Below are 25939 nucleotides of genomic sequence, written 5' to 3'. Positions count from 1 at the left end.
CGAGCCAAAGAGCCGCTTCTGTTAGAACCTCATGGGCTGCAGGTCTGAGGCTTTTGGTTAGCATGTTTTCTCTTTCTTATAGCTTGATAGGAAGCCTTATCCAAACTGTAACCCACATTAATAAAAAATGATGAAATAATATTGACCACAAAACACTATTTATAAAAGATATCAACATTTTTCCTATACAATCCTAACAAACGTTTTTAATATTCTCTTCATAATGTTTATTTATTTACTATTAATCTATTTGTATGATTTTTTTCTTTAAATTGCCGTCTATATTATTTTTTGGTCTCAGGAAATGACTGAGGGATGAAGAGTCTGATGTCTGGTTCTTTAGGTTCTTTTGGTTCTGCGGTTCCTCTCCTGATCCATTCTGTCTGATATCAAACCCGCTGGCTGCCACTGAATGTCACCGACACATTTATTTTAATGCCCCTATTAAACTTCACTCTGTCTCTTACATTTTATGCATTAACTTGTCTTCCCACTACCGTCTGTATTTTTGCCCGAGATTTTGATTCTAAGGACGGTGTAGTATCGGGTGAACATTTTAAAAAGACACTGGTTGAGAGCAGCTCACTGCGGCTGCGTAGTGTAAGTCTCTAGCTAACCATAACAACAGCCTCAGTTCGTGGAGTCCTATTTAGGTCCAGCAACGACAATTTAGCTGACCCTAATATTTCCCGTGTTTTGTTTTGGTCGTTATTATTACACTTATTGTTGAGATGTGTGTGATCGGTGTGTCTATCAAACATTTATAGCAATACGGAATAAATCGCGTCCCGTATTGGTTCAATACGGGCGGAGCAACAACAACCAGCTGTCATTGTAGCCTAGCTTAAGCTAACCTGAATATTTACATCTCTCTTGTTGATACACTGACATTACTTACCTTCTGTCGTTCAACCACTTTGAAAAGCTTTTTTTCGTCTCTCCAACATCTTTATCCTTCCCCTTCTTCCGTTTTCTGTCTCGTGCCCCGGAGTTTTTTCTGCGCCCCATCTTTAGCTCCCTTTTATCGAGAAATTCCTACAAATTTAAAGAAAAAAACGCGCCTCAGCGCGTTCTCGAAGGGCCGCTGCCCAAGTTACCTGTATGGGAGGGGAGAGCGGCTGGCAGGGAGGGGCGCCTAATCATTGCTGTTCCTCTGTTATTGATCATTTCATACACTAACATCTGTTAAGTACTTAAAATGCAGACTAGGAAAGAATTCCCCACATTGCTTTTGCGCCCCCTCTAATGCAGCGCCCCTATGCGTTGCATACACTGCCACCTTTTGCGCCACCGTTTACAGTAACTACACAAATCAGGCCTGTTTGTACATAAGTTGATACATTGAAACAATTCTATTTCTTTATAATCAACATGGGTAACGGCTACCTGCTTAAACTGCAGTATGACAAGAAATTTGAGAAGATATTAAATTTATGTATTAAATATAGTAAATGTCATGTTCAGTAGTGGTTAAATGCTAAGAACATTTGCTGCTTTACTTTGATAGAAATCCTATAGCTAAACATTTTGACGACAAGCAGCTGTTATCAGCTCAGCAGAAAAATTTAAGACTGATATGTTTATGTAAACTGTTTTATGGAAATCATGTTAGAACATGATAAATAGAAAGAACTAAATTAATTCTAATAGTGGATGAAGTTTCTGTACTGTAAGAATTAGAGATTGACAGTTATTGTCAATGAACAGCTAACATAGAGTAACAACTGTTTTAAATGCAGCTCTTTTCATTTAGATTTTAAATGGTTTTTGTTTTGGATTTCAATTACATTTTCAATGCAATTTTTGTCTGTGAACAGCCATATTAGCAGTGATTCTCAGCAGAGAAGGTTTAGACGCCAAATTCTTATAAAAAAACTTTGTATGGTGTCTCTTACATTTTATGCATTAACTTGTTTAGCAAAAGCAAGTTTATGGTCAAAAAAGTTATGCTAAAGTCAAAATTGCTAGCAAGCATGCTTCGGCTGTGGCAGTAGTAATGGTCCTTCTTTGCCATGGTTGCAATGAAAACTCTTTAGATGTGACTTTGTCAAGGTAGGGGGTTGGGGGGTAGATGTTTTACTTCTTCGGTAATGTAAAACGTCACAATTTTGTAATGAATAGTTGTGCTGGACAGGAGAAACTTCTTAAACATGCAGGACAGTAGACACTGAGTACCCACGGATGGATGGATGTTATTGTGCTATTGGTGATCCACCGCGGCTAAAAAGGAACATTAAAAATGTGTAATTGAAATGAAAGAATCAGCAACGCCTTAATGCCTTTATAAAACCAATAAACATAACTTTGACATTCAATAACTGGAAACCGGTGAAAAACAAACATGTTGTCGATCTTTATTCCAAACTGAAGAAAATACTAATTCACCCTCAGCATTTTTAAAAGAATAAATGTCTTATTGCTTGATATTCACATCAATGGTTTAACAAACCAGAAACACATTTTAAAAATTCATACGAAAATAACTAATACATTTAGCTGGTAAACCAGTATATTTTCAATTGAGAAATATTGACATCTACCCGTCTGAAAACCTCGTACATTTTATACGAATTTGATTGGTTACAATATATTTATAATCACTTTGTTTAAACTGTAGACTGTTTAGACTGTGTTTATCCGTGCAGTCTTTTCTGAAACAACGTAAAAACATGCTGGTCAACAACAGAAGAGATGACCTCCAAAAATGATTGTAATACCTGTTTACAACCCGTTCTGACGAGTAGGGTGTGAGAATGTGTTGCAACGGTTTATTAGATTTATTTAAACGTTCAGTAGGTATTGTTCTAGCTTTAGTTTCAGAAATATGTTAAATTTACCGTTATTGACATGTCTACAATAAAACCTTGTGGGTTAGCGGGTTGGATATGTTTGATATTTGAAATCTGCGCTCGTAAAGCATTCCTGGTCTATTTTTCTTGATGGACTTTAATAAAACACGCCACCAAATTTTTATTTCTAAAAAAAGGGCTTCATCTGGACCCTCTTACTTTCGCCTCTTCATCTTCTTCTTTTTTTTTTTTTTTTTTTTTTTTTTTTTGACTAACTATTTAAGGGGGATGTTTTACAGACGCTGGCGGGCCTGGCAGTCAGCGCGTTTGTGAGAGGAGAAGTTCTGTTTTGGTTGTGGCGTTGGTCCAATAAGGTAGGCTAGCATTGTTCCGTTGAATCCACCGGGTCTGCTGTCAGTACAGGTGTGAACACAATTACAGAGAGTTTTTATTCCGTAAATAAGTTAACTCCCGTTTCTGGCTGCATTTACCTGGCTTTATATGAAATGTGGATCTAAGTTTGGTGGGAGGGTTTAGGTTGGGGGTTTAAATCATTTTGCTTAGCTTAAGTTTTTGAAGAAGACTTCAAACTATGTATTATTATTATTATTATTATTATTATTATTATTATTATTATTATTATTATTATTATTATTATTATTATTATTATTATTATTAGCGCACGACATCAGGTGACTGTTTGGACTGTGATTTTAAAAATAAATGTTCGTGTTTCTATTTATTATTATTATTTGATGCAGGTTCCAGACTAAACCGCTTATTTTTCTCAGTTTTGAAACAGTAATCCATGCCACTTTTTAGATAATAAGACGATTTATTTGGGGGTTACTGATGAATCCTTTCGGCGTCTGTGAGGTTGTTGTGTGAGCACATTCCGCGCATTTTATTTAACGTCACTCACTACCTGTACATTTTATCTTTAAGGATGTTTTATTTACTTTTTAAACTCTTAATTGCATGCCAACCTGCTTCAGCCATATCTATCCGCCCTCAGCCTCAGGACCGCCGACCAGCAACGCTTCAAGGTGAATGAAATTGAATCTAAAAACAAAACTGACCGTGTTTCCTCTGAAGCTGCTCCGCGATCTGCTGTTGCATATCGGGGCCTCTTCTCTCTCTGAGTTTAAGCATGGGCTTAAAACAAACTTATTTACAAAATTTAAAGAGCCTAAGAGGATTTTTTTTTTTTTACTTGTTTGATATTCTTTTCTTTAATTGTTAATATGGTCTACCCAGAGCTACAGCGTTTTTTGACTCTTGCTTTATTCAAAAATAAAAAGTTGTCTATTTGGTTATGCTTTTAATAATTATAATATGGGCACAGGATATACTTAAATCTAGTATTTAATTTAACAAAATTTTAAATTGTGTAAGCAAATAAAAATACATTTTACAAGGTCTTAGTTTTACTCTGTTAAAATTCTGGTCCATTTTTGGCCTTTGGGCGTTTGGAGAATAAGACGGATTCTGAGCCTTGATCAAACCAGAATCAAGTGAAGTTCTGCTGGTAGATTTTCTTATTGCAGTCATTTATCCTGAATACCCTTTGCTATCTGTTTTGCGACTTGATTTATTTAAATACATAAGCAAATAAATATCGTGTATTTCGTATGTAAATTTCTAATGAACATTTCATGCATGAAAATACCAGGTGTGTGTTAGAATCATGGCAGCAAACCAGCAAGACGCAAAGCTAAAAGATGACTAGCTAATACCAATACATCACCTTAAGCTTGTTAACAAGTAGCCTGTAGGCTACTGAAGTTGTTTATGTTCAACTATGTAGCTTCATTTTGCCCCCCAAAATAAGCCGATGCCCCCCCCACCTTAAACTCGTGTGGAGCCGGGGCTACATGACATGACCAAAACCAATGAGGTACAAAAAGGAGAAGGGGTGTGAAGAGCAACACCATTTTTTCTTCATAACATTTGAAGGTTGGATTATTGTCATTCAGTGAATGGGATGGGTGAGTCAGTATGATGTAGCTTTTGGAGAATTGCCTACATTTTTTTTATATAGATAGATTTTCATAAATTTTGGTGAAAAATATTAAAAACCTTTCAATCTCATATAAAATGTTATGTATAATGATGACTGAATGACAGATCAGGCCTTTTTATGAAACTGAAAAAACTCCCAGGATCCTCCTGTTTGGATATTTTATTTATTCAAGATATAAAACCATATTTCTAACCTCCCAAAACGATGAAGTACAAAATGACCAAAACTGCAAAGTTATACAATTTCATATCTACACTTAGAAAATAGTTGGGTTGTGGGCTGAATTAGAATTGGTTTGCTCCCAAGCTATGCTGGACAGGAACATCTTTATGCATGAAGGCCTCCTCTAGGTCCAAGTAAGGTTGTTAATTAATCTCATCATCTGAAGATGATTGCGACTGAAAAACTAAGTTCACAAAGATCACAAAAAAAAGAGATAAAAGACTTTGAAATACATTTAGGAAGTCTAGACGTGTTGATCAAGAAAGGACAAGGTCTGATCTGGTCAACATGGCCTTTTTTAAAGCAAAATTCATTGAAAATTGTCTGTATTCCTTTAATCTGATTTCTGTCACAAACTGGAACAGGTCATACACACATCATCTGCTCACATGTTTGTTATTGACTGCTGAACCATTTATGCCACCGTAATAACACAATAATCCAATTTATTCTCTACCAACAAGAACGAATTCTTACAATGACCATGACTTTTTATTAACAACCAGCGCAACAAGTACTTGCAAATATATGTTTAAAGAAAAAACTCTCCTCTAGGCAATCATTTGCCTCCTTCCCTAGTGGCAACATGTCCTCCTACCCTGTTTCTCACTGTCAACCATTCATGTACTTTCTTCACCATCTGTTCATTGAGTCCTCTGTCTAACCTTGCAGGAATCCAAAACGAGTCCTCTGTCTCAGAAGGGATGAAGCACAGGGGACATGCTCTCTTAATTGAAAACCAGAATTTAGTTTTGTGTAAGGTCGCCTTCCTGGAATCTGGTAACCTGCTTTCATTCACCATTTGTAATTCTGTGTTTGACGGGAAAGTCATATCCAAAGGTGCCAACGGTTTCTCTGAGACACCAATGGAAGTGTTGCACTTTGATACTTTGTTCTGTGACCAGAGCAATTATGTTCCACCGAAGAAAAAAGCATGAAACTATGCGTGAAAAATAAGATATCCTTCAGCCTCAAAGAGACATTGTTTTCAGTTTCAAGGTCATCTTTGTTCAGACATATCCTTTTTCTGTACTTCTTTCAAGTAATCAGTCAACAAATGCATGTAAAATCAGACATATTATACATTGTGTATCTAATTATGAAGTTAAAATGAGAACCCTGGACTGAACAAGATGTCCCCACACTGAATATTTCACAGATGTTAATCAAACGCATATTTACAGGACAATGCAATTTCCCAAATAATGAATTGATAATACATTTATTTAACATCTTTCTGTCACCTGGCATGAAAACCAAGGTTATATTTGTAGACTTTAAGTTTTGTTGATCATAGAAAACATCACTTTGTCAGTGAACTGAAAATGGGTCATCATTGGATTTTTTTTATCAGAATAAACCTCCCAAACTTGAAGCAAGATCAAGACAGAAAATACTTGTCAGTCCTGTTATCTGCCTCACCCTGTCTCTTCCAAAACATTCAGCCTACATGTCAGACTGCAGAACTACATGATGTAGAAAACCAGCAGAGGTGACAGTATTGATAGTAGTGGTACAAGTTAGTGATTTACCAGTGATTTTGTTCAAAGAAAATTATCTTTTCAAAACTGTTTAAATGTACTCAACATAAATGTTGACTTTTTTAACCTTTATTGGAAGATAAAGGTTGGAAAAATCCACAGTGTCCACTGAACAAGTTCATGTAGTTCCCAAATGACTACCTGAAAAATTATGTGAAACGAGGTAAAAGAATTTCATAACATACTACATTAATTTTATACATGTTTTAATTAATAATTGATTGTCACCCTTTTTATGTTAAAAACTGAAAGATTCTTTCTGAAAATGGAAAGAAACTATGTGGTATCCCAAACTGTGGAGACATTTTATAAACTCACTCACATAGGAAGACATTAAGTTAGACAAGACCAATTTTATTTTGAATGAAAGTTTGTAGCAAGCACCTGGGGTTCACTCGCAGAGGGGTTTTTATTCAGCATTAAGGTGAAGTTGGAATTATGAACAATCACTTTTGCAACAAGATATGCCCAGAGGCCCACTTAAATAAGCTGTAAATTAAAGGGAAGATATCGTGCCACTTTTTATGACCTCAGCAGTAATTTTCAACCACAAAGGGTTGAACCATCAAACTGCTGCACAAAAGTGAAGAGCAACTTTCCTTCTGTGTTCTCGTTTTTTTTGCAGCCATTGGCTCCTGACTTTGAACAACAGGGGTTCCAGACAGCAGAAAACACACAATGAGTCCAAGGCTGCTAATAAACCTTGAACCACAAACAAATCTCAGCACACCACACCATCATAACCCCCGTTTCCTCCACCAGATGACTTTTATTGGGGGCAATCTCTGCGGTCGGCCATTGCTCTCTTTGTTCATTCAGTGGCTGTGTGTGAGGAACAGGAATGTGGCTGAGGTTGTGTTTTATGTGTGACGTAAAGGACAGAGAGGAAAATGAAAGGAGAACTGCTGTGTGTACCTGGAATTAAAGAAATTCAACTCAATGGCCAACAGTAAACTCTGTCAGTGGAGATGTTCTTCTCTGACAGATGCTGTGAAGCTCTGGGTACAGTGATTACAGCGGAGTGGAAAGGCAAAGTAGTTACATTTGCAGTAGCTTTGATATGTTTGAAGTCTTGCTACATATTCTCATTTGGATTTAGATCTGGACTTTGACTGGGCCATTTTCACACATGAACATGCTTTGATGAACCATCCAATTGAAGATTAGGCTGCATCTTTAGGGTTATGGTCCTTCAGGAAGGTAAAACCTTCCTCTAGATTCTCTCGGCTTGGGTCAGATTTGTGTCCTTGCTGAGTTGGTACTCCCCACCATGATGACTTGAGGATGATTTGTTGATGGTTATGTTAGTTTGTACCATACACAACATTTTACCTGCAGGCCAGAAACTTCAATTCTAGTCTCATCTGATCAGAACATTTTCTTCCACGTTTGCTTTGCCCCCACATGACTTGAGGCAAACTGTGAACAAAACTTCTTCTAGCCTCTGTTTTCTATTGATCAGACCAACTGGTCAGTTTAGATGGAAGGTCACACTGTTTTTCTCCCACTTTATCATCATGTGGCGCATAAATATCAAAGAAGTACATGTCTGTTTTTGCCTGTAATGTGACAAAATACAAAAAAGTTTGAAGGATATTAATATTTTTTTCTTTTGCACTGCAAATAGTGAGGCATCATTGCAGCACTTCTATATGTAGCAAAAAACAAACATGGTGTGTGTGTGTGTGTGTGTGTGTGTGTGTGTGTGTGTGTGTGTGTGCGTGAGAGAGAGAGAGAAAGAATGGGTGAATGACTATGGTGTGAGGCATTTGGGGTCCTCTGTAACAACACGTTACAAGCCATTTGCCATTTTACCATTTACATGCAGGGTGATGATATGACAATAGAAATGCATTTATTTTAAAACATGACTTCATCATAAGTGCCTCACATGTGTGAAATTAATTTTCTTGCCCTTTTCTTTCAAAAACACTTCAAACAGTTTGTGTTCTTTTACAGTGTTAAGAAATGGTGATGACTGACCTTAAACTCTGTTTCCCAGGACCTTTATGTCAACACAACATTCAAGGAGATTGGACACTTTTCATTCAGTTAGTAACGGCAGCATGAATCTGTGAGGTCGTATGAATACTAAACAATACTAAACAATGCATTGCCTACATACTAAAATTACACGCTGTGATTTCTAGCAGCCTCCTGTAGCAGTCTTAATAGAAACTGAAACAAATGTAACAGCTGTTTCTTCATTTAATTAAAATTATTTTTTTAGAAGTCTATAAATACGTAAAATATTTGGTTGCCAACCCTAGGTGAAAGATAAATATACTAAGCATGTTAAATTTTAGCCTACTTGAGCATACTTGAAGCCAGACTAATCATTAATATACTTTTGGAACAACTAATTTTGTACTTGGTGTGTTTTAATAGTAATTAAATAGCTGAAAAGCACAATTTAAAGTGTACTATGACATACTTTTTTGGAATAACTAACATTGTACTTTTAGTTTGCAAGTATACTGCTTTTAATGTAATATAAATGTAACTGATTAGCATAGATTATGTGTACTATTTTTGCACTCGAATTATATTTAAATATATTTAGAATGTATTTTATGCATATGAGCATTGCATATTTTATATGTTAGTACTGTGATCACAGTATGCTCCAGTTATACTTTTGTTTTACTATTATTGCAAGTAAAGTACACTTTTTAGTTACTTATACATGTCTTTTATTAGTCTCCTTAGGCAGATTGTACATTACATACTTCACTACACTACAGTATTGCAAACATATCAGGCTACCAGAACACATGTGCTCGCTCAGAACACATTTCTTCTGAGCAGGAATAAAACAAAATAATAATTAAAAAAATCCCAACCTACCTCAGAGTTGTACCCAATGAGCCTAAAATCAGATTAATTGTCCTGCATTAATTGACAAGAGTGCTGGATCCCTTTACACTGGTTTAAAAAAAGATGAATATAGAAGAGGAGTTGAATTTTTAATTGAACTACTGTGATATCTGTTTACAGACAACATGCTTATGAAAATTAGCACGATAAAGCAATACCTACAACTTAGAGGAAATGTGAAAAATATTTCACCAAGGGCAGAGTATTGTTTTAATACAATGTCACAGTATTCCAGTGTTACTGCAGACAAACTGACATTTCTCCTTCCTAAGAACAGTGAGGACCAACGACAGAACATTCCCCTTCACTGCACTTTACAGAAACCTACAAAAAAGAACAACAGAGCAATTAAACAGAGAAAACATTTGTATTTTAAAGAGTTCAGAAAAATAGCAAAGAAAAAAGTATAACTTACAATTTTAAGACATTGTGGACTCGCTATGCATGTAGCATCAGAAGAACTGATGTGATGATGAATAAACACTCCAGGCATCTGGAGTAAAAAAAAAAAATTTGGAATGTTGTTTTGCATTCCAAATGCCGTCACTGTAAATTGTAGGAAGTGGTCTGGTGTGACAAAAGCTGAAGCTCTGGCTGTCAGGGGAACTTACCAGTACCCCTCCAGCAGATCTACTTTGGTTATATAGGTGGCTGGACCAATGCTGTCTATGCAGTCTTCCATGCGAGGCAATGGATGTGAATCAGGGACTGTAACTGCATTTACTCTTGGAAAGTCTGTACAAAAATGTTGTGAACCATCTGACTTTGGTGTCAGAAGACATGAAGAACTCCAGGAGCTACGACTCTGTATAGCCAAACCATTTTCCAGTAAATACTGAAAAAAAAATTTCAGTTTTCATCATTTCCCACGTCAGTGTCATGCTCCAGTACCGAGGTCCTAGAGGGTACATCGCCAAAAGGCGATGTACCCTGTGGCTGGGTGTCAGCTGACAGGAGTTGTTCCTTTAGAACCTTCAGTGGTCCTTTTACACCATTCCCAAAACCCAGTTCAGCAGGGCTAAAACCAAATGACTCCTGTTTAACTTCTCGGACTGCAAACAGCAGAAAAGGAAGCCCTTCATCCTAGCTTTTGTCTGTCTCATGACAATATTTGCGCATCATGGCCTTGATCGTCTAATGCCATCTTTCTAGAGCGCCTTGTGACTGAGGATGGTAAGGACTGGAGGGAATGTGTTTAATGCCAAAAGACTGTAGTGTCTGCTTGAAGATTTTGGACTGAAAATTGCTGCCTTGATCAGTGTGTATAACTCTAGGGAGACCAAAAGTTGCAATAAACTTTGGAAAAGCTTTAGTTATGGTGGGTGCTGTGATTTTTCTTAGTGGAATGGCTTCAGAGAAATGGATGGCAGTCAAGAGAAATTGATTACCAGCTTTTGTTCTGGGCAGAGGACCCACACAGTCCACCAGAACATGCTCCAAGGGCTCACCAACTGCAGGCATGGGCTTAAGACAGACGGGTGGTACCCTCTGATTAGGTTTACCCACTATTTGGCAAACTCTACATGTTCTACAAAACCTGGCAACATCCTTTTTCAGGCCTGGCCAAAGAAATGCTGTAGGATAATATGGTCATGGGTTTTAGTGATTCCCAAATGACCTGTGGTCATGTGTCAGCTGCAGTATTTGTTCACGATAACCTTGAGGAATGACAATTTGGTGTACTATTCCCCAGTCCTCCTCAGTACCCTTCTGTTCAAGGCAGGCCTTGAGATCCATTTTCTCATGAGTAATCCATTCTCAACATAAAACTTAAGGGTTTTGTCATTTATTGAATCTCTCACACCTTTAAAACATTTAGTGAGCATTTTTCATCACTTTTCTGAGCTTGGCTCCAACTCTCACGTGACAGTGGGAGAAAAACCTCAGACTTTGGAGTGAAGTCCTCCTTTAGGGGTCTGATTCTGAAAGGTCGTCTGCTGGCAGCTTGTCCTCATCCAAGGCAGAGCCAAGAACCGAGTCATCCAAGTTCACTTCCTTCAGCTTACAAGCTTGGGACCTGGTAAGAGCACTGACGGCAAACACATCAGGATGGGATTCCAACATCTCATCTTTACCCATCATCCAACTGGGATTATCCACCACCTCAGGAATGGGAAGTACCTTGTCTCCAGCAAGATCATTCCCCATTATAAATTCAACCCCCTGAACAGGGAATGAGTTTCTCACCATAACTTTGAAGAATCCAAAGGTGAACATGATGTAAAGGTGCTGGTACATAAGCCATTCCAATTCCTTGTACTATTGTACTTGGATTACAGGAGTGTCATGGAAAAAATACTATTTCCAAGCACTGTTCAGGTGAAATCACTCAATCAGGTTTATTCATATATTGTGCACAATACAGAGAGCATATAGGACAATCAGTAATGAAGCAGGTCAGGATGAAAAGCTCGCAAAGCTATCCCAGGCACATACAACACATGAGTTTTATAGCAGAGATAAGAACTTAACAACAAGGGGCGAGACATTCTGTTTCTGATGCTGTTGTAGAAAACAACTTCCAACCTTCTACATGCAACCCAAATAGTTATTTTGGTGAGAGTTCATAAGCATTTCATATAACGTGACTAGCAGATGTGACCTTATTGTAATTTTTCCATGACAGAAGGTATCAGACTTAAATAGCAGAAAACTGGACAGGATGAACGACTGGGAACCACCGGTGTCCCTCAGTATCCTCACTGATTTCTCATCCTCAGGACGTCCTGTTAGGGAGACAAGACCATCAAAAATGAAGGACTTAAAACAGTCATCAGGTTCACTCATGTTTGAGAGTGGTGGGGAAGATCTGAGTCTTGACTAGGCCCACCCCTTTAGCTGGTTTTGGTGGTTGGGGTGCTTGTGTACATTTTAGGGCCAAACAGTCAGAAACAATATGCCCCATTTTATGACAATAAAAACATTGTCTACCTGATTTTGAAATTGGCATGTTCTTGACCTGCGATTGGGGCACATCTTTACATGTCTTGTCACGAGAGGGTTGGTCAGATTAACACACAAAAACATTTGTGAATAAGGGCAAATTCTTCAGCCAGTACAGCTGCCTCTTGTAAGGTGGAAGCTTTCTGCTCATTCACACACAAAACTGTACGATCTGGAAGGGAGTTTTTGTACTCCTCCAACAATATCAACTCATGTAGTGAAGTAAAATTAGTTTTAGTTGCCTGGCACCATCTGTCAAATAACATTCCTTTTTCTCTTACAAATTCAACAAATGTTTGTGCAGTGGATTTTCTTAAGGCTCTGAACAGCTGCCTGTATGCCTCAGGCACCAGCTCATATGCCCTGAGTATGGCAGCTTTAACTTTGTCATACACAAGACTGTCTTCAATTGTGAGTGCTGCACATACTTCCTGTGTCTTACCAATAAGTTTGCACTGCCACAAAAGGGACCAGACATCAGTGGGCCAGTGAAGGGCAATAGCAATACGTTCAAATGCATTAAAATATGCCTCCACCTCCGTCTCCCGGAATGGTGGGACTAGGGCAATATTTTTACTGATGTCAAACGTAGAAGGTGCCAGAGAAGAGGAAGGTTTATTTGAAGAAATACTGATATTGTCTTCATCTTCACCAGAATCTGTAGTAACAGCAGTCAGTTTATGAGACTGTAGCTCCATCTGACGCATTTTGATGGTAGTTTCAGCTTCAAATCTTCGGCAGTTAAGCTGAAACTCAAATTCATCCTTCCATTCCCGTTCTTTAGCTTCAAGTTCTAGACAAACCTTTAGATGTGCCTCAACACTGGGATTTGAGGACTCAATAGAGAAAGGCTCAAACCGTGGGAGAGAGGCTGGTGGTTTTTTTCCGCTCTGGCTTGGCAGCAACAGGTGGTGTCTTCACTCCCTCCTCAGCAAAGACCTCAGGCTCATCAGCAGACTCAGAAAAGGTGGCGACCTCTTTATCCATTTCCACTGATAGAACTCCTTTTTCAACCAAGCTACTAATGATAAGAGATTTTAGTTCACTTTTGAGCAAAGACCTTGAAACAGGGATGCCAAAATATGAAGCAATTTCATATAAATCATCTTTTCTACAAACATCAAATTGTTGTATGGTAGGATTACCTAAAAATTCCTTCAAATTAAACTGTGCCATGTTCAAAAATAATCCCGGACGAGCCCCACTTATATTACAACCCCCACCCCCCCAAGACCACTAAGGGTAAATACTGGCACTGGGTGTAACACAAAATAAAGTATCTTAAACAGTTGGTGTCACTTGCAAAATATAGTTTTATTTTACAGTTCAAGTAAAATCTCAGTCACAGTCGACAACAAGCACAGGGAAGCTTTAAGCTTCAGGGTCTCCAAGGCCAAAACAACAAACAAAACTCCCCCCTTTTAATTATAAAATAAAGACACTTTCTAGAAGGGAACTGAAAACAAAGTACAAAACCTGAACTCCCTAGCTAACCACAAAACAGGAGAAAACAGTTAAACAAAATGGCAGAGAACCCCTACCAGCTTCCACTGTGAATAAAAACAAAACTTTAGTTAGACACTTGATGTTTCACAGAATGCTCACAGCAAAATCATCCAAAGTCTCCACAGTCTGTTCACAGACAAGATCACATCAGAATAAAGGCCCAAGGAAAAAGGGAAAGGGGATCTGGCATCTCTGGTTTGAAGCTCTTTATGGGTTGGCTGACAAGCTCCAACACATTGCATCTGTGGCAGCCAGGTGGAACTGAAACACAAAGAAAAAGCTCTCTCATGAAGAGAACCCCTAACGGTCCGTGACAGATGTACAGAAAGCTACATGGGTTGTTGGGTTGGTTTTGCTTTTCATTTTGTTTAGCTTTATGTTATAGTTCACTCTGGTTTAGCCCTTCATGGTCCTTTGATATTATTATTTGAGGTATTTAGTATAATTAGAATAGTCTTATTGCTTTCCTTATTTTCAGTCCTTTATAGTGCTTCTAGTTAGGTTTATTTTTACCTTAGGTGCTGTCCGTGTTTGAGTCTGTGTCGAACCTTTTTATAGTTTATTTCTATTTTATCCTTCAAGTTATTTCTTATTTCCGCCTCCCTGCAGTGTTTCTAGTAATGTTTATTTCTTAATTTCATCACCTTAGGTTCAGTTATTCTTCCATGTCCGAGTCTATGTAAATCTTCCTTTAGTAACTAGAGTTACTAAAGGAAGATAGTCCTTAAGTCCTTCTAGCTCCCCCTGTAGTGTTTCTATTTCTTATTCTGTCACTTGAGGTTCAGTTAGTATTTCTTTAGTAAATCTAGTTAGATTATTTCTTTGTTTAGATCTTCTAGCTTCTCTAGCTCTATGTTCCTTAGTTCTTATAGTTGTTAGATCAGCCTTGTTTCTACTTAGGTTCAGTTATGGTTTCCCTCACTTCTTTCTCTCCTAGTTCGTCTTTTTTTTTTTTTTTTACTCTTAGTGTCTTTTGTATTAGTAGTACTTTTCAGCTCCCTGTTTCCTCCCTTTTGTGTTCCCCAGCTTATCTCCTTAGTTTCCCTGTGCCACCTTCTCTCCGCCCCTCAGCCAGCTCCTGTCCCAACTACTCACTCCTGCGATTACTCTTCTCATCTAGCTCTTCTCCTCTCCTTGGGCTGCCACCTTATCGTGGTGGAGGTGTTTGAGTGCCCCAATGTTCCTAGGAACTATGCTGTCTGGGGCTTCATGCCCCTCGTAGGGTCACCCAAGGCAGACAGGTCCTAAGTGAGGGACCAGATAAAGCGCAGTCCAAAGACCCCGATGGCGAATGGCAACATTGGACTTCGTGTTCCCTCACCCAAATGTGGGTAACCGGGGCCCCACTTTGGAGCCAGGCCTGGAGGGGGGGGCACAATGACGAGTGGCTGGTGGCCGGGCTTTTTCCCATGGAGCTCAGCCCGAAGAGGAAACATGGGCTCACCAACCGTGAGAGGGGCAAAAGGGGTGGGGTGCAGTGTGTGATGGCTGGTGGCGGAGGGAGGGGACCCTAGCGGTCCGATCCTCGGTTGCAAAAGCTGGCTCTTGGTGACATTCCACGTCAGAATTTTAACTCTCTGGTGGGGAAGGAGCCGGAGCTAGTGTGTGAGGTTGAGAGGTCCCAGCTAGAAATAATCAGTCTTGCCTCAACACATGGCTCTGGTTCTGGAACCAGTCTCCTTGAGAGGGGCAGGACATACGTCCACTCCAGAGTTGCCCATGGTGAGAGGTGTCAGGCAGGAGTGGGCATACTTGTTGCTCCCCATCTTGGCGCCTGTACATTGGGGTTTACCCCGGTGAACGAGAGGGCAGCCTCCCTCCACCTACAGGTGGGGGGACGGGTCCTGACTGTCATTTGTGCTTACGGGCCGAACAACAGTTCCGATTACCTACCCTTCTTGGAGTCCTTAGAGGAGGTATTGGAGAGTGCTCCTCCTGGGGACTCCCTTGTTCTGCTGGGGGACTTCAACGCTCACGTGGGCAATGAATAACATTGAGATCTGGAGGGGCGTGGTTGGGAGGAACGGCCCCCGATCTGAATTCGAGTGGTGTTCTGTTGTTGGACTTCTGTGCTCATCATGGATTGGCCATAATGAACACCATGTTCAAGCATAAGAGTGTCCATATGTGCACTTGGCACCAGGACACCGAAGGTTGATGATCGACTTTGTCATCGACTTGTCTGCCGCAGTATGTCTTGAACACTCGGGTGAAGAGACGTCCGGAGCTGTTCACTGACCACAACCCGGTGGTGAGTTGAATCCGGTGGTGGGGGAGGATGCCGGTCAGACCTGGCAGGCCCAAACGTGTTGTGAAGGTCTGCTGGAAACGTCTGGCGGAATCCTCTGTGAGACTGAGCTTTAACTCCCATCTCCGGCAGAACTTTGAACACTTCCAGGCAAGGGGGGGTGGGGGGGGACACACTGAGTCTGAGTGGACCATGTTCTGTGTCTCCATTGTCATGGCGGCCTATCGGGGCTGTGGCCGAAAGATTGGGTTAGAACGCCAGACAACTGGCCCTAACCCAGACAATGATGCTCCAATCTTCCTTCTTCCTTCTTTTTTGCTTGTTTATTGAAGAGTGGCCTCTGACCACTGCCTTCACTTTGGCCAATGTAAAATGTAACATTCAAGACTTAGTATTAGCACACAAACATTATATAAAGATTATAATCAGCTTAACTTCATAAACTCTTTGGTGTCAAGTTCCACCTTGTTGAATCTTTATTTTCTTATTTAGCGTCACCAAGTAGTGTAACAAAATATCTGCCAGGAGGTGTTCTAGTGCAGTTTTCAAACCTTTACCTGTCCAGCTTAATTTACAAAAGGCAGCACAGAAGTTCTACAACAAAAACAATACTTGTTCTTAACACTAAATGTAGCAGATATCTTCAGTTTTACATCTCTCCTAATATGATCTTAGGTTAGGGTCTCAGTAAAGCTTCTATTCTCAAGTTCCGCTAAAAGCTATTGTGACGCACCAGTTTCTGGAGACTTTAGATCAAGGAACCCCCACCCCTTCCATTAAAATATGATTCTATTCTCTTTCCAATGAATATTTTGTTTTGTTTTGTTTTGTTTCATTGTCCATGTTAAGCTAAACATTCATATATATGTTGATAATTATTCTGGCTGAGAGTGAAATGAGTTTATAAAGAGATCAGTTTTGAACAAGCGCTTAGGGCAGCCTTGGGTCCTAAGCTTCTGTGTTGAAGAACATAAGCTCAGTAAAACATAGTGTGACGTTGGATTTATGAATGTTGCTTGTATTTTCAGAAAAAATTAAAGTAAAAGAAATTTACAACCACCACATGTCTCGACATCACTTTTGTTCGAGTATTTGAGGTTCCACCGAGATTATTAACGCTTCGTCACGAGACTTTCTTTGAGTGATGCTAACTGGAGCGAGTGGTGAGAGCGCGCATACACTTTGCGCGACCAACACGGAGGAGTTGGCAGAGATTGTCTCTCAGGGTCCTCCAGGACCATTATAAATATTGAATTATTAATTTCCACTTTGCTTTTGTTACTCGTTCCTACGGAAGAGGATTAGGGCCACCGAGAAAAAAAAATTTGTCAGAATTCTGACTTTAAAGTCAGAATTGTTTTATTTATTTTATTTTTTTCGGTGGCCCTAATCCTCTTCCGTACATTCCACTGGGGAGAGGCAAGTTTTATAATCCATTGTAATCCTTTCATTTATATCAAATGTTTATTTTTCCTTCTGTACTAATGATAGGTGTTTTGATATTTTCATTTGAGTTGCTATTACGCCTTCATAACATTTGATGCATGCTAACACTATTATTTTGTATAGATCGGGTTGGAGAACTGGAGCACATGCTATGTGCTAATGCTAATATTTCCAGATTGACAAATTAAGTAAACAGAGGCCACCTCCAAACCCTGACTCGGTGCTTTGTGGTTTGTCCGATCACCACATAGCACACACAACGCAGAAGTCCACCGGTCACACATAGAACTGGTTGATTTAATGACTTTATTAGTGTCAGATGTTTTTGGAGTTGAACTGAGGATGCTGATTTTAAATATTCGTCAAGATGAATCTGGATGAAGATTATTTGGGTTGTTTATGAACTACTGGTTGATCATCCAGGCATTTTGATATCTTTCATAAATAACATGTGAATGCAAACAAGTACGTCAGTTTCAAACACTTAGAAATTAATTCACTCATTTAAGTGAGAAACTAAATGATTTACTGAAAAAAAATACTTTGTGCTGTTTAATCCCACTGGCAACAATTGTTGCCAGACATCTTTTTCAAACTTCTGGTAGCTCTAAAAGAATTTTAACTTTTGGCAGCTAGTTGAAATATTAAAATAAAATAACAGTGTGTCTACTCTAATCAAAATTAATTTTATGTATCTAGTGTGAAAGGTCACATGACCTTTACTCTTTACTCCCTGCCTGTAATGCTGGAGGTAAATGTCTGTCACAAACCTGCAAGACGAAGTCAGTAAAATATTTAAATAAACAAATATAAATAAAATATTTTGAACATATGTTCTTTCAAGTGACTTCTACTGATATATAAAGAAAATTGTATCTCTTCATTCATCCTTTGATCATAAGCGTGAATGTAAGCATAGCAACAATTGTTGCCGCTAGCATAATACATAGACAGTAGCATGCTATGTGTCAGTGGTTTGCCTGTTTATTCTATATACCTTGCTGTTTCCACACAACTTAAAATTATCAGATATTTTAGATCTTCTAGACCTGAAGGAACCTCAAATGATGTCTTCTACATCACTGGCATTCCCACAGTTGAACCCCTCCCTAACTCCACCCCTCTCAAAAGGCGATCCTTTCCAATAAGTGTGGCCTAAGCACTGAATGACTGCCACAGGATGATGCCACTTGGCTCTGTCTGAAACTAGTTTTGGACAGAGCTGAGGTGTAGTTCTTGGTCTGACAGAACAGGGAGAATTTCCTCCTGGATGCACATTTGTTCATACTAATATTTTTACTTGACTTTGCCTCATTGATAAAATGACCAAATCAGGTTAGGTCACTTAGCACATTGAGACAATGATATCTGCATGCTGCCATTGAATCTTTATCTAAAAGTATTTCTGAACTCTCTTCTAACAATTTTTTGTTGTAATATGTTATGCATGTCAGAATTCTTCTTTTACTTTTTTCTATGTGTAAATAGGCCAGATTTGTATAATTTAGACTGTAGTTTTCCACCTGCAACAATTTTTGCCGAGTATAAAACCTACATTTTCACTAACATAACCAACATAAAATGATATAATTCATAATTATCATGTCTTAGGGAGGTCTAAGGATTGAAATGCATGCACTTATTTTGCAGGAAAAATTTTGCATTTAAGCGTTCTTCTCAGAATTAATTATTATCTTCACAAATTGTTTTCGTTGAATTGTACCATTTTCTTTTACCAAAGTAGAATGATTGTAGGTAAAGTGGAATTGAACTGAAGGGCTCTTAGTTAAAAAGATAAATCTGGTCATTTTGTCTAACAAGTCTGGTGCGTGAGACCCCGAGATTATTTAAAAAATAAAAATAAAAACAGAGACCCATGTTGTGCCGCAAGTCGTTTGACGCGTGTCATTCGCCGCTGAATTAGTTTTCCTTCAAAACATAACTTTCTTATTAACAGGGTTAAATCATAGTCTGCTTGTTAATAAAGACTCAAATTTAGTTACGAACACAAGAATTAACGTGCGTGTTTTTGTGTTAATTTAATCGCATGCGCACAAAGTATTACAAATGTTTGTATAACATTAGGGAAAAATACACTTTAAAAATAAAAAAAATACCAACACGTTGCAGTTTCCGTTCAGTAGAATGTCAAAGTAATACCAAATCATAATCAGTACAATTTTATATAAACTGCAGCGTTATTAACGCTGCAGTTTGATGTAAAAAATCAAACACCGCAACACTTTGCAAAAGTAACCCGATGGTGCTTCTCCACTTAATGCAACACACAAGTCTGCGTGGTTGAGGGTTTATACGGTAAATTACACAAAAATGGCAGAACACGTAGCGGTATAGAGAGTGGCAGTACTGACGTTTCTAGATGCTATTTATTTTATTGTTCCGCTTTTACCAGCAATCGAAAAACAAGATGTCCAACGTTCAATTCGGCATTGATTCAATCAAAGTTTAGGTTCCCTTATGTCATAAAGCGCCATTTCAGAGCACACGTTATTTCACTGAGCAATAAACAAAAACATAAATTGGTTCAACTCATAAGTATTTATACCCTGGGATATTATCTGTAAACTTGACGCATCAATGAATTTACTTCCAAAGAATAACATTTCCATTAATCTTGCTTAAAGAAAATCTCCTGTTAGAGCCTCAACGCGCTCATTTTAGGACTTATAGGCCTTAAAACTTTATTTATTAAAAGTTTATTTATTTAATCATATTTTTATTTGGCTTTGAAACAGTAAAGTAACAGTAACAGTATTCACATTTGCATAAATGTGAATGCTACATCCTGTCAGATCTGCAGCAGCCTGCTTTATATTACATTTCTGAACACAAAAGAATGCTTTGATTTATTCCCCATCCAGGCTGAATACGGTCTAATCATGTGATCCGCAGTGTAACCAATTGGCAGCCGAGAGGACGTAAGGGAAGGAGAAAAAATACTACCATTTTAGGGGAGGATGCAAGCCACTATACCAGCTCATCTAGGGTTTTACAAGCGCACTTAAGTATCTTTTTATTGAAATAATAAAATAAACATGTCGCTAACGAATTATTATTCCATAATGGGTGTCCAAACCGAGGAAGCGTACGGTGCGCATTTTATCACGGGCGGTTTGCAGGGTTCGACGGCCGGGTGCGCTAAGCCTACCAGGGGAGCGGAGCAGGAGCAGCAGGAAGAAGAGGGGACCCTGGTCTCACACATCCCGGATTTTTCTAATTTTTCCAACAAAGCCAGTCTGAATGGTTTTTCTCCTTGGACAAATACGTCTATCTCCACCCCGACGTCTTCCCAGCTGCAAAGCGCATCCGCTGCTTCCCTCCCTGGACTCTTTCATCCACATCCCCTCCTAAGCCACCACCACCACTCTTACTACGGCCCACAAGCTCAGACCCACGCTGAGCACCTCGCGTCCGCGGCAGTGTCCGACAGCAGGTTCGTCCGCTGCTGGGAGGGGGAGACCCCTGCCTCGGAGACCGCTCTGTCGCAGGTTACACCCAGTTTCTCCGCGTGTCTTCCCAAGCAAAGGGAACTGTCTAATCCCAGCCCCTCCTATGACGCGGTTAAACCAGAGAGCTCGCCGCCGTCCCGCGACAGAGCCGAGGAGTCCAGCTTCGCTACCCCGGCAGAGGTGCTCTTGGAGCGGCTGGGGACGGCGGAGGAGTCGGGGAGGAAGACTGAGCCGAAGAAGGAGGACGAGGAGAGAAATACACGACAGCAGCAGAAGCTCGACCCGGGTAAAGACGGCGTTAACCCGAAATAAAGGAATGTTTATTAGCTGTAAGAAGAATGTATATGTAATGGCTAAGAATGTGAGAGTGTTTCTGAGGGATCTGGGGGGAGGCTGTGTGTAGGTGAGTGCGACCAACTTTTATAGGCCTATAAACGTCTTGTAAACGCTAAAATATAAAAGTTTATAGTCCATTAAAATAATTAAGGGGCTATTGTTATTTAGCAGCTTGTCACTAAAGGATTAGCAGGTTAACTTGGAGAGTTTTTTTTTTTTTGTTTGTTTTTTTTTTTTTTTTCTGACTGCGTTTCTCGCCCGAAAATGCAAAGCTTTCGGTTAAAACGTGTATTATTATTTGTTTCTGAAATATTAAGCAAATGTGTTTTATATCTGATTATGTCATAGAGGTTGCATATAATTAAACGTTAACTTTATTTTATTTTATTTTTTTTTATTTAAGATTTTATTGTCATTGTGTACAAGCCCCGCTGCCAACGACCAAGGCTCTAGCTGCTGTGTTATCCTTATGTAAGTTAAAAATATAACAGTAAAGATGTAATTTATAAATAAATGTTTATTGAAGGCACTAAGATTTAATAGACGTGTAAAAGAAGTGAATAAATGAGACAGGAAAGTCCTAAAAACGTAAGATGTTGTTTAGATGCAATTTAATTCAGTTTTAATTTTGTTTATTTCCAGTCAGTTCAGCTAGTATTTATGTAGAATAAGTTTTAAATGTTATGTTTAGGTATTCCATCTGCCTCTTTGTATTTATTTGTCAATTTTATTTATTAATTTTTAATTCTTAAATTAAGGACCTTGTTCCTTTTTTCACTGCAAAATTAGCACACTATAATATTGTATTACCAGTAGTTATAACATTAAAAAAGCAAGAAAAATATATGTAAAATTATAAAAATAACCACTACCATGACAAAAAGAAACAAGATACTGGAGGACAAACTTGACATTTTGCCAGTGTTTAATATTTTAGAAATTAAACACTTATGACTAAAATTTCTAGTTAAATAAGAACAGACTTGGTTTTGGGAATACATTTTTATTTTATTTTAATCAGTTAAATTAATATTTTTTTATAAAGTCCATCTGAAATAAAATGTGAAACTTGCTGCTGATTCAAGATGGTCTAAAAGGCTCTTATTCGAGGACTAAGGGACTGCTTAACACACATCTGACTCCATTTAACACTAGTTGAACTTCAGTACTTTGGTGCAGAAAGTGATTTATTTAGGCTCTGTTCTGTCTTTCTTTTTCCTTCTTTAACGGAAAAAAAAAAGTTGCAGGCTCTTAAAGTTTCTCACAGTGGACAGACACACACTAGCTAGATGGAATAGTGCGTCGCCTTAGTGGCCCAATTAAAGAATGTGCCCTGTCTCATCACAGAAAATCCATCGGCCAGCTGGATCCACGCCAAATCCACTCGTAAAAAGAGGTGCCCCTACACCAAGCACCAAACCCTGGAGCTGGAGAAGGAGTTCCTCTACAACATGTACCTGACAAGGGACCGGCGCCTGGAGGTGGCAGGACTCTTAAATCTGACAGAGAGACAGGTGAAAATCTGGTTCCAGAACAGGCGGATGAAGATGAAGAAGCTGATGATTCGGGAGAGGAGGAGTATGAATGACTGATAGCTCTGGAGGATGAGTATATATATATAAATAGATATATTTTGTTTTTGTTTTATCTCTCCCATGGGATGGGGATGTAGAGGGGAAAAGGTGTTGAAGCTAGCTCATTAAACAAAACGCAGAGCCCCATGATGCTCAGTGTCACCTGCCCTGAAAATTGTGACGGGGAGAATAGGATGTGTTGTATTACCTCACTGCCATCAGGCCTTCAGTTTTTAAATCATCTGTAATCCCCTATCCGTGTGTTTTACTGTGAAAACAATCTGGATCGTATGTGAATTTAAAACATATGTAACAATTAACATTTTAAAAAAGCCCTAAAATGTGTCTGACCTTAAAGTTGAAATATTTTTAACTATAGAAATATTCCCACTATTACCACAAACACAAATTTTAGTCTAATCCAGTGAGATTTGATTTGTGGTAAACTGACACAAATTATTGTGGAATTATGAAGTTGAAGACAAATTTCATGTTTTTTTGAAATTTGTTTTGTTTTGTTTTGTTAATCCAAATATGAAAACAGAAGCAGAAATTTGTTTCAAGTCCTTTTAGATCTTAAAAATAAAATCTCAGTTTTTTTCATACCTAATTTGATTTCTGATTTTACCTCTTTTTCTCTTATTTTTCTTAAAACAATTGCAAATAGCATCACTCTGGACGATGGAAACCCATGGAAGAGTACTGATAGAAAATAATCCAGATTTTCTTTAAATTGAAATTTTCAAACATAAAAATGTATTTTATTGATAGAATAAATTTTTTGTCCCTACTGTTATATGATGTCTGAGTGGGCAGTTATTTATCATATTTGTTCATGCAACAGCTGGTAAATACAGAAAATGCTGACAAGAAGCAATTTTCTGCCACCATTTTGGAGTCCACTGTAGCGTGGCGCCTACATGCATTATATTTGGGGCATACCAAAGTTTTGCATCTCTGAAGAAGACAAAGGAACAAGTAAAAAATAAAAACATCCCCATGATGAAAACATGGTGGAGGTCGTATCATGCTTTGGGTCTTCTTTTTTCCAGATGTCCAGATTACAAATTCCTGCCAGATTTTTACATTTACATTTGTGAAATATATTAAACACCATCATTTTCTATCCCCCTTCAAATTGATGCTCAACTTTGTGTCAGACTAGCTCATAAAATCCCAATTCAAAACTCTGCATTGTGTAGTTGTGATGAAATACCAATAAAGTTTAAGCTTTGTAAGGCGCTATCTCTCATGTCTAAAACTGGAAACACTTGAAGCATTTTTTTGACTTGATGTAAACTGTTCTTTCAGAAAAAATACAACCACGATTTAATGCTGAATTTATCACCCTCTTTATAAAATGGCTTTTAGTACAGTAGGAATATAAACACCACTTACTTGAAGGCATCTCTCCAAAATTAGTCCCAGCAGAGCATCAGCACCGCCTGATGATGGAAAATGGCTTTAAAGACAAATAATAAGGTAATACAAGGGAAAAAACAATGACAATTTATTGGACGAATTGTGAAATATTTTAATATTCCCTGTGTTACAGTTGTCATATTATGCTTCCTTTCATTCTTGCCATGTTTTCACATTCATGGGACTCACATGGTCACTTAGCCAATAACACGTTTGTTTTGTTGGTCCTGCACCACTGAAGGATTGTTTTTGTTTGAGAAGCTGGGGTTTGCAAATCCATTAAGCTTCATGTTGGTTTCAAATGCAGACAGCAACAATATAATATCTATGAGATTGGATTTATTGTTTTTGTTTTGAAAAATAATCAACTATGTGTCTGCAGCTGCTTTATGAATACAATGTAGGCGATGCAAAAACTCTGACCTGTCACCCAATAAAAACGAGTTTATCAGCTGAAACTTTAAAACAAGGACACCTGGAAGGTATCTGCTGACAAAAGGAAACACTTTCATCTGAATTACAATAACTGCAGCCAGGTTTTCAAAATAACTTTTTGTATTAGACTGTTTTATGGTTTAAATTGTTTTCAATTGACATAAAACCACAAAGGTCTGTCCATGTTTAACAGTGCCTTTCTGAAGACAGCGTTAAACAGTATCTGTATATCATGAGTTGTAAGATTAATTTGTCAAAGAAATAGTCAAACTTCTACATTTCTGTATAGAAATGCAGTGAAAATTTTTTTATTAAAAACAATTGAAAGAGTATATTTTGTATATCAGTGTGTGTGTGTGTGTGTGTCACACTTAGAAAATGGAAATGGGTTTTCCCTCTGTGTTACAGCCAACGCTGGTCTCTCTTAAAATCAGAAGTAGATCTTTAAACCCTTCCTTGTTTCTTTTTTTCCAAGGTGTGCATGTTGCCTTACATTGGCTCATTTCCTTGTTGTTACTGTCGTTGCTATTGTTGTCATTGATGGTGTTGTTGATATATGATGTCATACCTTTATTCCACACTCAAACACACACCAGTCATTGCTAAGCTACATGGCGAGACAAAATCCTACAGCTTGTGTTAGATGGTTTACAGCTATTACCATATATAGGAAAACCACACACAATTTCTCAGATTTAGATATTAAAGTATGATATAATCACATTATTAGGATTGTTTTTGAAGTGAAAGGATTACCCTGTCAAATACGAGAGCAAATATTTTAATTTAGCCCTAGCTAGGATTATTTGCTTGAGTCGATTAGATCTCACGTTGCAGCGAGAGTAGCACAATATGTAAGAGTATAGGCAAGACAATGAAAGTGGAAACTCTTGGTGTTTGACAGACTAATTCTTCCATATATTCTAGATTTATTTGAAAGGTATTTTGTCATGATGGACTCAAAGCAACATAATAATTGTTTTCATTTACCTGGAAGGTTCCAAAGTAAGGCCATCATCTTTAAATATGCTGCTCTTTGTGCTTATTTTTAAATAAAACACAACAATGATCTTATTAAACCTGTCTCACTGTTTTGCTTCATCTCAT

General features: G+C 38.3%; 1 protein-coding gene across 1 annotated transcript; it reads left to right on the top strand.

Moving 5' to 3' along the window:
* The first annotated feature begins 20618 nt into the window (after positions 1–20618).
* On the top strand, positions 20619–23514 carry LOC122842385 (homeobox protein Hox-D9b-like). Its single transcript, XM_044136192.1, has 2 exons — positions 20619–21351; positions 22749–23514. The coding sequence occupies exons 1-2, from the start codon at positions 20652–20654 to the stop codon at positions 22991–22993; spliced, it is 945 nt and encodes a 314-aa protein (XP_043992127.1). The 5' UTR covers positions 20619–20651; the 3' UTR covers positions 22994–23514.
* Positions 23515–25939: the final 2425 nt, after the last annotated feature.

The sequence above is a fragment of the Gambusia affinis genome, linkage group LG13 (assembly GCF_019740435.1).
Source record: "Gambusia affinis linkage group LG13, SWU_Gaff_1.0, whole genome shotgun sequence".
Lineage (NCBI taxonomy): Eukaryota > Metazoa > Chordata > Actinopteri > Cyprinodontiformes > Poeciliidae > Gambusia > Gambusia affinis.
This window is presented reverse-complemented; position numbering and strand designations above follow the sequence as displayed.